This window comes from Dipodomys spectabilis, unplaced genomic scaffold (assembly GCF_019054845.1).
Source record: "Dipodomys spectabilis isolate Male_0828 unplaced genomic scaffold, ASM1905484v1 ptg000096l, whole genome shotgun sequence".
Lineage (NCBI taxonomy): Eukaryota > Metazoa > Chordata > Mammalia > Rodentia > Heteromyidae > Dipodomys > Dipodomys spectabilis.
The window spans coordinates 12,993,038-13,005,812 of NW_024870773.1; the positions used below are offsets into that span (position 1 = coordinate 12,993,038).

At 37.0% G+C, this 12,775-nt stretch overlaps 1 protein-coding gene and 1 pseudogene across 1 annotated transcript in view; both read right to left on the minus strand.

Annotated features, from left to right (window-relative positions):
• Malrd1 (MAM and LDL receptor class A domain containing 1) overlaps positions 1–12,775 on the minus strand; it is a 462,193-nt gene that overhangs the window by 348,660 nt on the left and 100,758 nt on the right. Inside the window, exons 15-18 of the mRNA XM_042686149.1 lie at positions 7,801–7,953; positions 7,286–7,391; positions 6,148–6,515; positions 1,921–2,333 (exon numbers count right to left, since the gene is read on the minus strand). Coding sequence (XP_042542083.1) covers positions 1,921–2,333; positions 6,148–6,515; positions 7,286–7,391; positions 7,801–7,953 — 1,040 coding nt within the window. The remainder of the gene's footprint in view (positions 1–1,920; positions 2,334–6,147; positions 6,516–7,285; positions 7,392–7,800; positions 7,954–12,775) is intronic.
• On the minus strand, positions 8,030–8,128 carry LOC122113331 (annotated as a pseudogene).

Sequence of the window (12,775 nt, forward strand, 5' to 3'; positions counted from 1 at the left end):
GTAAGATTCTATCTATCTCAGAAATAGAGGCTAGAGTTATAGCTCAGCAGCAGAGCACTACTTAGCAAACATGAAACCTTGAGTTCAAACCTCAGTACTTCTAAAAACGAAACAGAAAAAAAAACAATGGATGAGCCATGATTAAATAATCATAAAACAAAAAATCCTTCTTCAATTTTATGATTTCATGCCTCCTTACAGTTGTAGTTGAACAGAAAGATATCATGTGACATGTGGCAGACTGTTGTGCTTCCAGTTTATGTCTTTCTGGACAAATCATCATTCCCAGTGTATTTTCTATTCACAATATAAACATATATTATTAATTACTTTCAAAAGGCAGCTAGGAACTCAGTTCATGTTTAAAAAATAGTTAATCAGATTTATACATGCAAATACAGTTCTTTGAAAATGGCTACCTGAAAGAAGTTTAACACACATAAATAGACAAAAAGTTAGCCATGGGTAGGTTTCTTTCAGTACATTATATATAGACCAAGTTAATGATAGGAGAGATGGAACAAGTATTCATGTCCCCTAAGTGTTATAGGATGCCTCATGCATCAGCAAGGGAATGAATAACAATTCCATAGGAACTGTGAGTTCTAGACCCAGTCTCAATTTTGCATAATACTAGCTATTTGGATAATGACAGTTTTTCTGAGTTTTGTTTCTAAAACTGATGGAAATCTTGTACTAGGAGATTGCTGAGAATCAGGTAGATTACAAGTATGAGCACGCACACACACATACACACACACACACACACACACACACACACACACACACACACACACTCATATCAACGCCAGAATAACTAGAGTGTCATGACAACTTTTTATTTGACAAGATCAGAGTCTCATCAACATTTTGCCAGAGCTATGTTTGAACTGAGAATCTCCTGAACTCAACCTCCCAAATAACTAGGATTATAGATGTAAGCCACTGAGCGCAAAAAATTTATGTATTATTAAAGACTTTTGTAAAAAGCCACATTTGCATTTGAACTTGCTATTGAAAGTATGCCTTTTAGAAGGACACAAGTGAAATTTAGGGTTAAAAAAATAAACAGAAACAAACAAAGCAGCCAGGGGCTGGTGGCTACTCAGGAGGCTGAGATCTGAGGATAACGGTTCAAAGCCAGCTGGGGCAGGGAAGTCTGTTAAATGCTTATCTCCTGTTAACATTAAAAAGCCAGAAGTAGAGCTGTGGCTCAAATGAAAGAATGCCAGCTTTGAGTTGGAAATAAAAGCTCAGGGGTAGCACCTTTCTGAGCTCAAGTCCTAGGACCACCCCCCCCCACACACACACATCTGTGCCCACATGTGTGCACAGATACACATACACAATCATAAGCATTTGAACTTGTTATTGAGAGTCTGACTTTCAGGATAAGACAGGTCAAATTTAGAATAATAAAAAAAGATTCCATCAGAAGTAAGGAGACCTGGATTTAAACTTGAGCTCTTTCCCCAGGGAAGCGGGATCTGAATGATCTTTTAATAAAGCATGCTCTCTGCCTGAATTCCAGGTGTTTACCTATGAAAAGTTAAAATGTCAAATGTATTCAAAATCACAGATTTATGAGTCTGCTTTTTTTCCTTAGAGGCTCAAGAGACTGAGCCAAACTCATCCCTCCCCTTCAATTTTTATTTCAGTAGAAAAAGCACTTAAAATTGGAGGAATGTGTCCATCTTTACAGAGATATGTGCCTGTCTACAGGTTCTAATCAGGCATTGTTGGGGCTGGTCAAGAGTAAGACAAATTAAAAGAGCTCTGGCACCCTCTTAATTAAGTGACAAATGTGTTTCATGATAACATTGATCTAATGCACTTTTCATTCAAGAATATAACGATCTTTCACACCTTTTCGACTTTCTGAAGCATTTCATATACACATTTTGAGAGCATTATCCATACCTGAAAAGGCTGTTCGCTGGAAACGTTAAGCTGTTTCCTTATCCATCTGTTGCCTTGATCCCCAAATATCTGCCACAGCAACTGTCCCTCTGAGTTGCTCCAGATTCGCTGGTAGATAGCCAGCCTGTAAATGTGCTTTCCAAACATGTGGTAGTAGAGGCGGAAGGTGCAGCCGCTTGGAGAGGTGGCGTTAAGGATTGGGCTGAGGAGAGAAGCACTGTTCTGAAAAGCCTGTGGCTCAGAAGATTCTATGTAGAGGTAGTGTCCTTTAGAAGTGCCCAAAGTATTATCCTTCATTGGCCCTGTGTTCAGTGTGGAAGTCGAACCCTGGTTCCTGGTCCAATCAAAGTCATCTTCTGTACCTTGTTCCCAGTTACAAATTCCATGTTCAAAATTACACTGCAGTTCGGGTGCTAAAATTGGCATTAAATAATAGCAAAATGTAGTTAAGGACAAAATAAATATGATTAATATTATGATTACACTAATTATGATTAATATACTAGTTGCTCTTTCTTCACACTAAGGTAAACTAGTTTATTTTAAAATGCCCGTTATGAAGAAAAATGAATGGAACTGGAGATTATTGTGCCACGTAAGATACACAAAGCACAGAAATATCTGGACCTAAAACATACGATGTGATTGTAAAAGTAGGACTGTGGAGTGTGGGGGAGAGTGAATAGATATGAGGACGAGGAAATGTAGAAGTTGCTGGGAGGTAAATAGTATAAAAGTACAGTGTGTGTGTGTGTGTGTGTGTGTGTGTGTGTGTGTGTGTGTGTAAAGACAGCATAATGAAACCCACTAAGAAACTAAAATGAAGGAGAGAAGGGGTTAATTTGCTCAAGTTATTTTATATTCACGTATGTAAATATCACAGTGAAATTCTCATGTACAATTAATTTTTATTAATAAAATAATGCAATGAGATTGTCTTTTTAAACATGGAATAACTCCAATCACTAACCTAACAAAGTACACAGGCTCAGCATGCTTAGCATGGCATACAAGGCCCTTTTCTAAGTGAGACTCAAGCTTGCCAGCTGCCTCACAGCTCCTCCTACTCCTACTCTCCAGGCAAATGGAGACCTAAAAATTCTTTGGGGCCACAAAGCAGGTCTTTTCTTCTGGTCCCATTGTACCTCCTCTGAACTGGGTCTTATTTTATTTTATTTTTTTAAATTAGCACATGAGAATTATACGAAAGTCATTATAATGGCTTTTGTTGTGACTTTTTACCTGCCTATGACATATTTTGAACCTATCTTCCCCCATTACCTTCTAATTGCTTTTCTCCCTTCTCCCCCTAATTCCTTTCCTCTTCTCTAATAGACTTCTCTTCTACTTCCATGCCATTGTGGGGGTTATATTCCATATATAACAGAAAACATGCAATACAATTCCTTCTAAGTCTGGGTCAGTTTACCCCAGTTCCACATATTTTCCTGTAAAGGACACAATTTCATTATTGATTGGTTGAATAATAGTCTTTTGTGTATATGCTACATTTTCTTTATCCATTCATCTACTGATGGACACTTAGATTGGTTCCATACTCTGGCTTCTGTGAATAGTATCATAATAAACTTGAGTATGTGGGTATTTCTGTTGTATGCTGATTTTGATTCCTTTGGATATATCTATATATCTATACATATACATATATATCCTGGAGTTGTATGGTTAAATCATATGGGCTTCTATTTTGAGTTTTTTGAGACCTCTCCACACTGATTTATTCCATCGTATCTGTGCTCATACACCACCGATGGTGAATAAAGGGAGAGTGAAAGCTTTTAAAGTTCCAATTTGCTTCAGTCAGCAGAGTAATTCAGACTTACTAAGAGGTAACAATCCTCTTATCAACTGCACACTCTAATTTCCAGAGTAATATGGAACCATGTTCATTTCTCAAAACATGAGGATTCTGTTGACAATAAGAATTCACTTTAAAACAAACTAGATAAAGTGTAGTTTTGAGAACTGAGCTGAGGGGACAGATGTGGGAATTCACAAGTAGTGTCACATTTTAGCTGCATATACATAAGTTAAATTTTTTAAAAAAACACATGCCAGCTGTCCTTTAACTATCTGTCTTAGTGATAGCACGTGATGCCAAAGGTAATCAAACACTCCAAAACAATAAAGGAAAGTGTATGCGACTCAGTGCAGCCAGGCGAGAACAAATCATCTGTTTGAAAGCAGAGAACAAGAGCTTAGACCTAATGAAGGAAGCCAAGTAAGTAAATGTCAAATGGGAAATGAGCTTTCATCTGATATTTCCTCACTTGTGACTAATCAAGCCCAGCTGTGACGTGAACTGGGGACTCACCATGCGCTCTGCAGGTGTCAGTGTTGGTTATAGAGCAGAAGGAGGATGTCAGTGTGCTCAATTTTTGACATAAAACTGGCTCTAAAGCCAACAGATTTTTACATCACCTGTCTTCATACTGACTACACACTCCATCTTCATTCCAAGAGGGAATGTACCCTTCAATGGAAAACTACACCTCTAGACATATTTCTGGATGTCTAATGCATACTATCAGATAAAGCAATATGACAGCAGGGAAAGCTGTGGAAAAATCGCCACCATAATCATAATGCCACTAGTATACCATCACAGAAATATTTTTAACATTATAACTGTATTCTAATACTCTTGATATACTAAGTCAATACTGAGAAGTTTAAAGGATAATCTGTTTATTTTTAGCAGTAGGTCAACATTTTCTCTTATTGAGTAGGATTTAGAGAACTTGAACAAGATGAAAAGGTTTCTTAAATTTGCCAAAAAAAAAACCCATCATAACAAGTTGCATTTCTTATAAAAGTCACTGTATAAATAAAAAGTCACATAAATGGAAAGCTTCATGTCTCGTGCCTGTAATCCTAGCTACTAAGGAGGCTGAGATCTGTGGATAATGGTTCAAATCCAGCCTAGGCAGGAAAGGTTGTGAGACTCTTATTTCCACTTAAAACATAAATAAAAAGAGCAGGAAGTGGAGCTGAATCTCAGGTTATAAAGCTCAAGCCTCGAGAAGCTCAGGGACAGCTTCCAGGCTCTGAGTTCAAGCCCCAGGACCGGCACCCCCTCAAGAAAAAGAAAAGAAATTCCTTAATGTGATGTTTCCTATAAGGTACCAAGCATTCTACAAATCCATTTTGGTTTATACTTACTTTTCCAATTCTATAAATGCATAGCTTGAAATGTAAGGAATGATTCTATTTCTGGACAAGAAATTTGAATTCAAGGAAGGATGCAAACATTGTTTTTACTGAGAGATTTTTGTAATTAAAAAATACTATTAGTTTCTAAAGCATTTTCAGATGTAAGTGCATTACACACTACTGTAGCTACGTTCATTAAACCATGAGAGACACATAATCATCAGATAGTGCACACTTCAGTAATTTAAACCAGAAAACCAGGGCTCGTTTTTTGCATCTCACTCTCTGCTCTCCCTGGAGCCAAAACATAATCAAATGTTCCTCCTGAATATTTCCCTCAAGCCTTGTCCTTCATCTCCATTGAAGTCAAAACAATACCCGGCCAGCCATTCTTTCCCATGGGCTTCCACAATAATTCCTTGTTGGGTCTCCTGAGTCCACTCCCCTCTAATCCATTCATTACACCACATCCATTGGAACAGTGCTAAATATGTTAATTTTGCTATAATATCCTTCTTACAAGACTTCCAAATAAAGAAAATTTCTTTTATCATGTGTCCTCCTCCCATCTCCATCGCTATCCTCTTTCCCCTTAATCACATCATCAACTGGCACTTTTTCCTGCGTTTGACACACATTACTGCTTTCGGTACATGCTCTGACTTCTTTATATCCCAATTGAATGAATTGTATAAAGCCACAGCATGCCTCTTCATAACTCCGAACATGCTCCTTTATATTTACCTACCACATATTTAAGTAACTATCTCTTCAATTGTGAGCCTCATGAAGACATCCGACCTGTGTACCTGCGTTTATCATTTTGATCTCTCGTATCTAGTTAATAAATACTACTATTTCTGTCTACTTCAATGATCCCCAGTGTTCATCAACTTTGGAGTTATATTGAGTGTTACTGGCTTGATTGGCTAAAACAAAAACACAGTGACTGAATCAAGGCCACCACTCCCAAAGGCCTGAGAGGCCAAATACAAATTCCCATCATAGAGTATGCACCCACACACGCACGCGCATGCAAGCACACTGCCTTACCACAGTCAGCCTCGTCAGATCCATCACCACAGTCATCTACCAAGTCACATAACTGAAGCTTTTCTACACAAGCCTTGGAATGTCGGCACCAGAAGTGGTCTGGCCCCTCGCAGCTTTCAGAAGGAGAAGGAAGCGTACAGTTTTCAAATCTGATATCATCAATAGCTGAGACTCCATTGTAAATGCCAAGGCTGACTTTTTCTAGTGACAAGTAGAAGGGCTGGGTGAGGCGCCCTAGCTGAATGGCTGCCTGGGACCACTGTTGACCCTGATTATATAACACTCGCCAGATGGCTGTGGAGTCATTGGAGTTCTCCATGTGTAGCTGTAGTTCAGCGGCTCCAACGGACAGGCCATAGTTATAAAACCTGAAGGAGAGCAAACAGGAGAAATGGAAAATTATTGATCAGATAGACCAAACTATATAACCTTTGAACTCTTCTAGTCAGTCTAGTCTTCTAAAGTTTATTTATTATGATAGACATAATGGATGTATTTCTTTCCTGGAGACATCATGGCTGCTGGTTTTGCTAGAGCTTATCTGCCAACGTTTAAATAAGCTTTTTTTTTTTTTTGAAGGAGTTCATGCAGAATAAAAGAGGCAGAGTTTAAAATTTATTATAATCCTGTAGTGAAAGGGCAGAGTAATTTTCTTCTTAAAAAGGATAAATTACTAATAACAAGCTCTTAAATAACAATTATGTAGGTTTTAATGCAATAATAATAATGATGATGATCATTATTATTATTTGTCGGTCATGGGGCTTGAACTCTGGGCCTGGGCACTGTCCTTGACCTCTTCAGCTCAAGTTGAGTGCTCTACCACTTGAGCCACGGCACCACTTCCGGTTTTCTGGCAGTTAATTGGAGATAGTCTCACGGAATTTCCTACCCGGGCTGGCTTTGAACTGTGATCCTCAGATCTCAGCCTCTTGAGTAGCTAGGATTACAGGCGTGAGCCACCAGCCTCCGGTGCTGGTGCAATAATACATACATATATATATACATATATATACATATATATATATATATATTTTTAAAGTTAAACCAGAGGTAAAATAGAACAGCTCCCAAGAACTGTAGTGTATCTGCAATCACTAGGCCACTAGGAAAATTGCTTCTTGCTCTGAATACTCACCAGAAGGAAAGTGTGCATCCAGAACCTGACTGGCTGAAAGTTGGGCTCTGGAGCTTAGCAACTTGAGATAAGCTGCTGCTGTTCTTTAGAATGAACATGAAATGACCTGTTATCATATGAAGAAACAAAACGTTACTTAACTTACCAGATTCTGCAATGAGGTATGAGGTATCTGTCTCATAACCTTATACCAAGTACATTTTATGTCCAACTAAAATAAATCATATATAATTATAAAAATTGTGATTATTATGCAAATTTGTTTTAATGAAAACTGAACCAACTGTCTAGATCTAGATCAATAATGATAACAAATCCAACCAAAAACTTATCTATTTCCCATCAGTGTAACTCACAAAGGAATCATTTCATAGAGGCTCATAGAAGGCACAGCCAGGACTGGTCTATACAACTGTCCTGTGGTCTGCTGTGATCGCATAGTACACACGTTTTCCTTTCTCCTCACAGGCCTAACATAAGAGCAAAATGAAGCAAGAACCTTCCTTGCTTCTTACCTTGAGTTGTGTTGTGGGTATGATCGCATGGTGGGGCCTGCTGTTCAAAATCAGCAGGAAGATCACTTGGGGAACTCCACAGCCAATCAAAATGGTCACCACCAATTGCTTCGAACCAACCACAGCTGTTTGCTTCGAAATCACAATTGGAAACTGAAGAATAAAATGTGGCTCTTAGACTGGCTCTGCAATGTTCCCCTGCTTTGTTTCTCTTCCCTTCCCTAATTCAGAAAATATGGAACTCTTCACAAGTCATCCTTGCACAGGGGCCATGCTAATCTTCTCTGTATCATTCCAATTTTAGTATATGTGCTGCTGAAGTGAGCACTGTTCCCTTGCTTTGTAAAGGTCTGGCTCAAGTGGAAATGACCTGATTGAACTTCTCTAAATACATCAAAGCACAGATTTGAGGAAAGGAAGGGGGGAAAAATCCTTCCTGATCTGAAAAATGGAGTCAAACTTTTCATGCTGGAAATTGAGAAGATGTAATTTTCATCTTAATGAAATCAATTATTTTTCTAAATATTCCATGACACAACATCATTTAGTCATATTTGTATAATTGCCAGGATTTGCCTAATTCATTCTAATAGTCATATTACTTTCTCTCTTCATATATATGCTAAAAGGCTTAATTGTTTCTACAGAGTATTTTATGTTGTCACAAAAGCAGCTACTTATAAAAATATTAATATTTTTAGACACCAGATTCATTATATCACTGATTTTATAAAGGTTAATATTTATGTTTCATTGTATGTATCAGAGAAAGAGAAAAGGAAATAAGAGTTAAAATAATAGTCATGTAGAATTACAGCTAACAGTTACTGCATACCTTATGCAACAGACTCCATGCTAAATCACTTACATTTATAATAACTATGAGATAAGTATTGGTATTGTTGCTGCTTTCCAAAGGGAAAAAGGAAGGATAAATGAAGTTATTAACTTAACCAAGGTACGTAGGAAGTATAGAGTATCATTAGAATTCAAATATTTTTTGAATGTTTTTTTATTGTAAAAATGCTATACAGAGGGGTTACAGTTACATGAGCAAGGTAACAAGTAGGTTTTCTATTGAATACTGTTGCCTCCTCCTTTGTTTTCCCCCTACTATCCCTTCCCTTCCACCTCTACAACTACCCCTCTACCCTGCCCCAGGGAAAGTTGTAAAGTTCATTTTCAACACAGTGTTTTGTACATCTCATTGTTACAATGGGTCAACCTGTATCCTTATTTAAGCATTTTGTTTTTCCTCTTCCCCTCCCCAATTAGAGAAGTGTATCTACAAGATGCAGGGCACCGACATCAAATACAGTGAAAATAGTGCTTATATCATGGGGGAGGAACATACAAAGCAACAAAATTCACATGCTACATTATAAATATATTAGAAAAAATAAGAAAGAAAAAAAGGTATTTGTGTCCCTACCTTGGGGTTCATTTTGCTTAACATCATCTTATATGGTCATATGTACATGGTTTTTGGCCTTTTCTGCTGTCCTACACATGTACTAGTTATTGAAAATAAGGGAAACCATGGGACCTATGTTTCTTTGGGCCTGGCTTACTTTACTTAATAGAATTTTTTCCAGGTCTTTCCATTTCCTAAGAAATGAGGCAATGTCATTCTTTCTGATGGAGGCATAAAATTCCATTATATATGTACCACATTTTCTTGATCCATTCATCTACTGAGGGGCAACTGGGTTGCTTCCATATCTTAGCTATGGTGAATAAAGCCAACCAATTAGAAGGAAAGGAAATAAAAAACAAAGTAAAAAGTCTTGACAGTAGATTAGACCCTGCAGAAGATAGAATCTCAGGGACTGAAGACAGCCTAGATGTTATAGAGAAAGAACATACAACTATCCAAGAGAAATCCAGGAAATATGATAGATCTAGTCAACATTTAGAAGACACCATCAGAAGGTCTAATCTGAGGATAATAGGTGTAGAGGAGCACCTAGAGACAGAAGTTAATGGTCTCAGAAATTTATTTAACAGGATCCTAGCAGAGAACTTCCCAAACATGCAAAAAGATAGGCTTATTCAGATACAAGAAGCTTTTAGAACCCCAAATAGACCAGATCAGAACAGGACATTCCACGGTCACGTTATAATCTGCACAGGATCAATTCAGACCAAGGAAAGGATCCTTAAAGCTGTCAAGGAGAAAAGGTCAATCACCTATAAAGGGAAACCAATTAGAATAACCTCAGATTTCTCTTGGCAGAGACAATTAAAGCAAGAAGAGCCTGGAAAGATGTATGTCACGCCCTCAAAGCAAACAACTATCAACCAAGAATACTCTACCCAGCTAAACTCTCCTACATAACAGAAGGAAGGTCAAATAAAAACCTTCCATAGTAAAGAAAAACGGAAACAATGTATCTCCACCAAACCAGTCCTATAAAGGATACTTAAGGATGTCCTACACATAGAAAACCAACAAGAGCACAATAAAGACCAAGAAACCACACAAAAACTGAGAATCCAAGAACCATAGGAAGAACCCAGTTGGAATTCAAATATTTTGACTCATTGATAAATGTGCTATTTAACTAATGACAATAGCTGCTAATTGACATTAAATTGGGAAAAAAATGAACCAAAAACCCACAATCTGAATTTTCTTAGTGTATTTGTTGATCTGTCACTACATAAACCAAGGGAAAATGAGGTCAATGTCTAGTGATGATTATCACACCAAGATTCTATGCTATTATCTACAGTTACCAAGGACATAGTAATAAACTGTAAAGATACGTCCTTGAAAAAGGAATTAGGAAGGGAGTAATAAGTTTCGGGGTTAAAGGTATAAATCATTAAATGAGATATATAAGTATATTGATATCATGTATAAATAAAAAGGTAATTCTTTTAAAATAAAGGAGATAACTCTGAAAAATTAGTAAGAATATTTTAACTTAATGATAAATCATTCTCAATTTGGAAAATATTACTTACACAGCGCTAGAATGTTTGGGATTTTTGTTTTGTTTTGTCGGTCATGGGCTTGAACTCGGCCTGAGCACTGTGCCTCAGCTCTTTGGCTCAAGGTGAGCACTCTACCACTTGAACCATAGTGCCATTTCTGGTTTTCTGGTGGTTTATTGGAGATAGGAGTCTCACAGACTTTTCTGCCCGGGCTGACTTTGAACCACAATCCTCAGAACTCAGCCTCCTCAGTAGCTAGGATTGCAGGCATGAGCCACTGGCACCCAGCTACAGTGCTAGGAATGTAATATTTTATCGTTTCTCAAAATAAATAAATTCAAAATATATTTTCTCTTTAATAAATTTCTTGCTGCAAAATTCAACCAAATCTCATCAAAAGTCAATGGGAATGTATGAATACATCAAAAACTACTTTCACAACAATGAATCTATTTTACTAATTAGCAACTGTATATCAGCATAAGTACACAATTAGAAATAAGTACAATGACTAATATTTTTCTATATTTCAATTAGAAATAAGTACAATGAATAATATTTTTCTATATTTACAATAAAAATTTCTTGAATAAAGTTTTTAGGAAATAAAAATCAAATGCTACCTTTAATTAAAGGTAACAATGATAAATACCACAAGTTAGGGATGAAATATGAAGAATGTTTAAGCATTTGTATTGTAAAGCCTATCTCTATTTCTAACATAGAATCAAAATATGAGTGGGTATGGATTTCATGAGCTTCAAGGTATATAGGTATCATTTCAAACCCTAGGAAAAAAATGCTCTGATTCTACGTTAGCCAATGTGCAGTACAAGATCTAAGAACACAAAGATGTGTTATACATGGCTTTAATCAAGGGCAATCAAAAAAGAAATTTCAAAAACAAAGTTTCAAAGACCCCTTCAGACATTTAAATGAGGAAACTGTCTCAGTTGCTCTTGAATTACCATCAGTTATGTTCAAATCATGTAATGGTCTGAGTATTTCCCTACCTTATTTTGTGAAAATATTCCCCTGTCCCAAAAGCAAACAGTGGTCACTCAAAACAAGTTTGATGTATTTAACTCGCAAGTGATAAGGGGACAATTTGAGATTTGTTAAAAGGTCTCTTGTCTTTAGTGGAAGTTGAGAAAAACAAATCAAGAATCCACATTAGAGTACTGAACCCTCTTCACATTGATCATTCAGTTTTGCTCAAGAGTGCTCTCCTTGGAACCACATTTCCACTGATACTAAAGGTCTATTATAATATCTACCCCACACACCTACCTGGAAAGAGAAGCTGATTATTTGCTAGCCAAGGTGGTACTAGTGTAAATATACAAAATATATGAATGGAAGTGAGATAGCAAAACCTACTGGATATTTCTGTTAGACAAGCCATAGCCAAGGCAGTGGTTTTGTTAGTACAAGACAAAGCATCCGCACCCCCATGTTTATTGTGGTGTTACTCTCAATAACCAAGAAATGAGGTCAGACAGAGAAAGGTTGCATGTTTTCACTCTTATGCGGGATCCAAAAATATACAGAAGTTGAGAGAGAAATGGTGGTTGCCAGAGGTTGGAGTTAGTATAGAAGAGGGAGACATGAGGAGAGGATTTTTGAATGTTTGATCACAAAGAATTGGTAACTGTGTGACATGATAAAGGTGTTTATTCTGATTTAAATATTATACAATGAATAGATCTGTTAAAACACCACGTAGTATCCCATATATACCTATATATGCATGTATATATATATATACATATAGGTTTATATGCATATGTATATATATATGTAATAGTTGTCTATATGTACAAAATTTTGTATGAAAGTCTTTTTCTTTTTCTTTTTTCCTTCCTTCCTTCCTTCCTTCCTTCCTTCCTTCCTTCCTTCCTTCCTTCCTTCCTTCCTTCCTTCCTTCCTTCCTTCCTTCCTTCCTTCCTTTCTCTTTCTTTCTTTCTTTCTTTTTTTTGTTGCTGTTGGTTATGGGGCCTGAACTCTGGGTCTGGGCACTGTCCCTCAGCTCTTC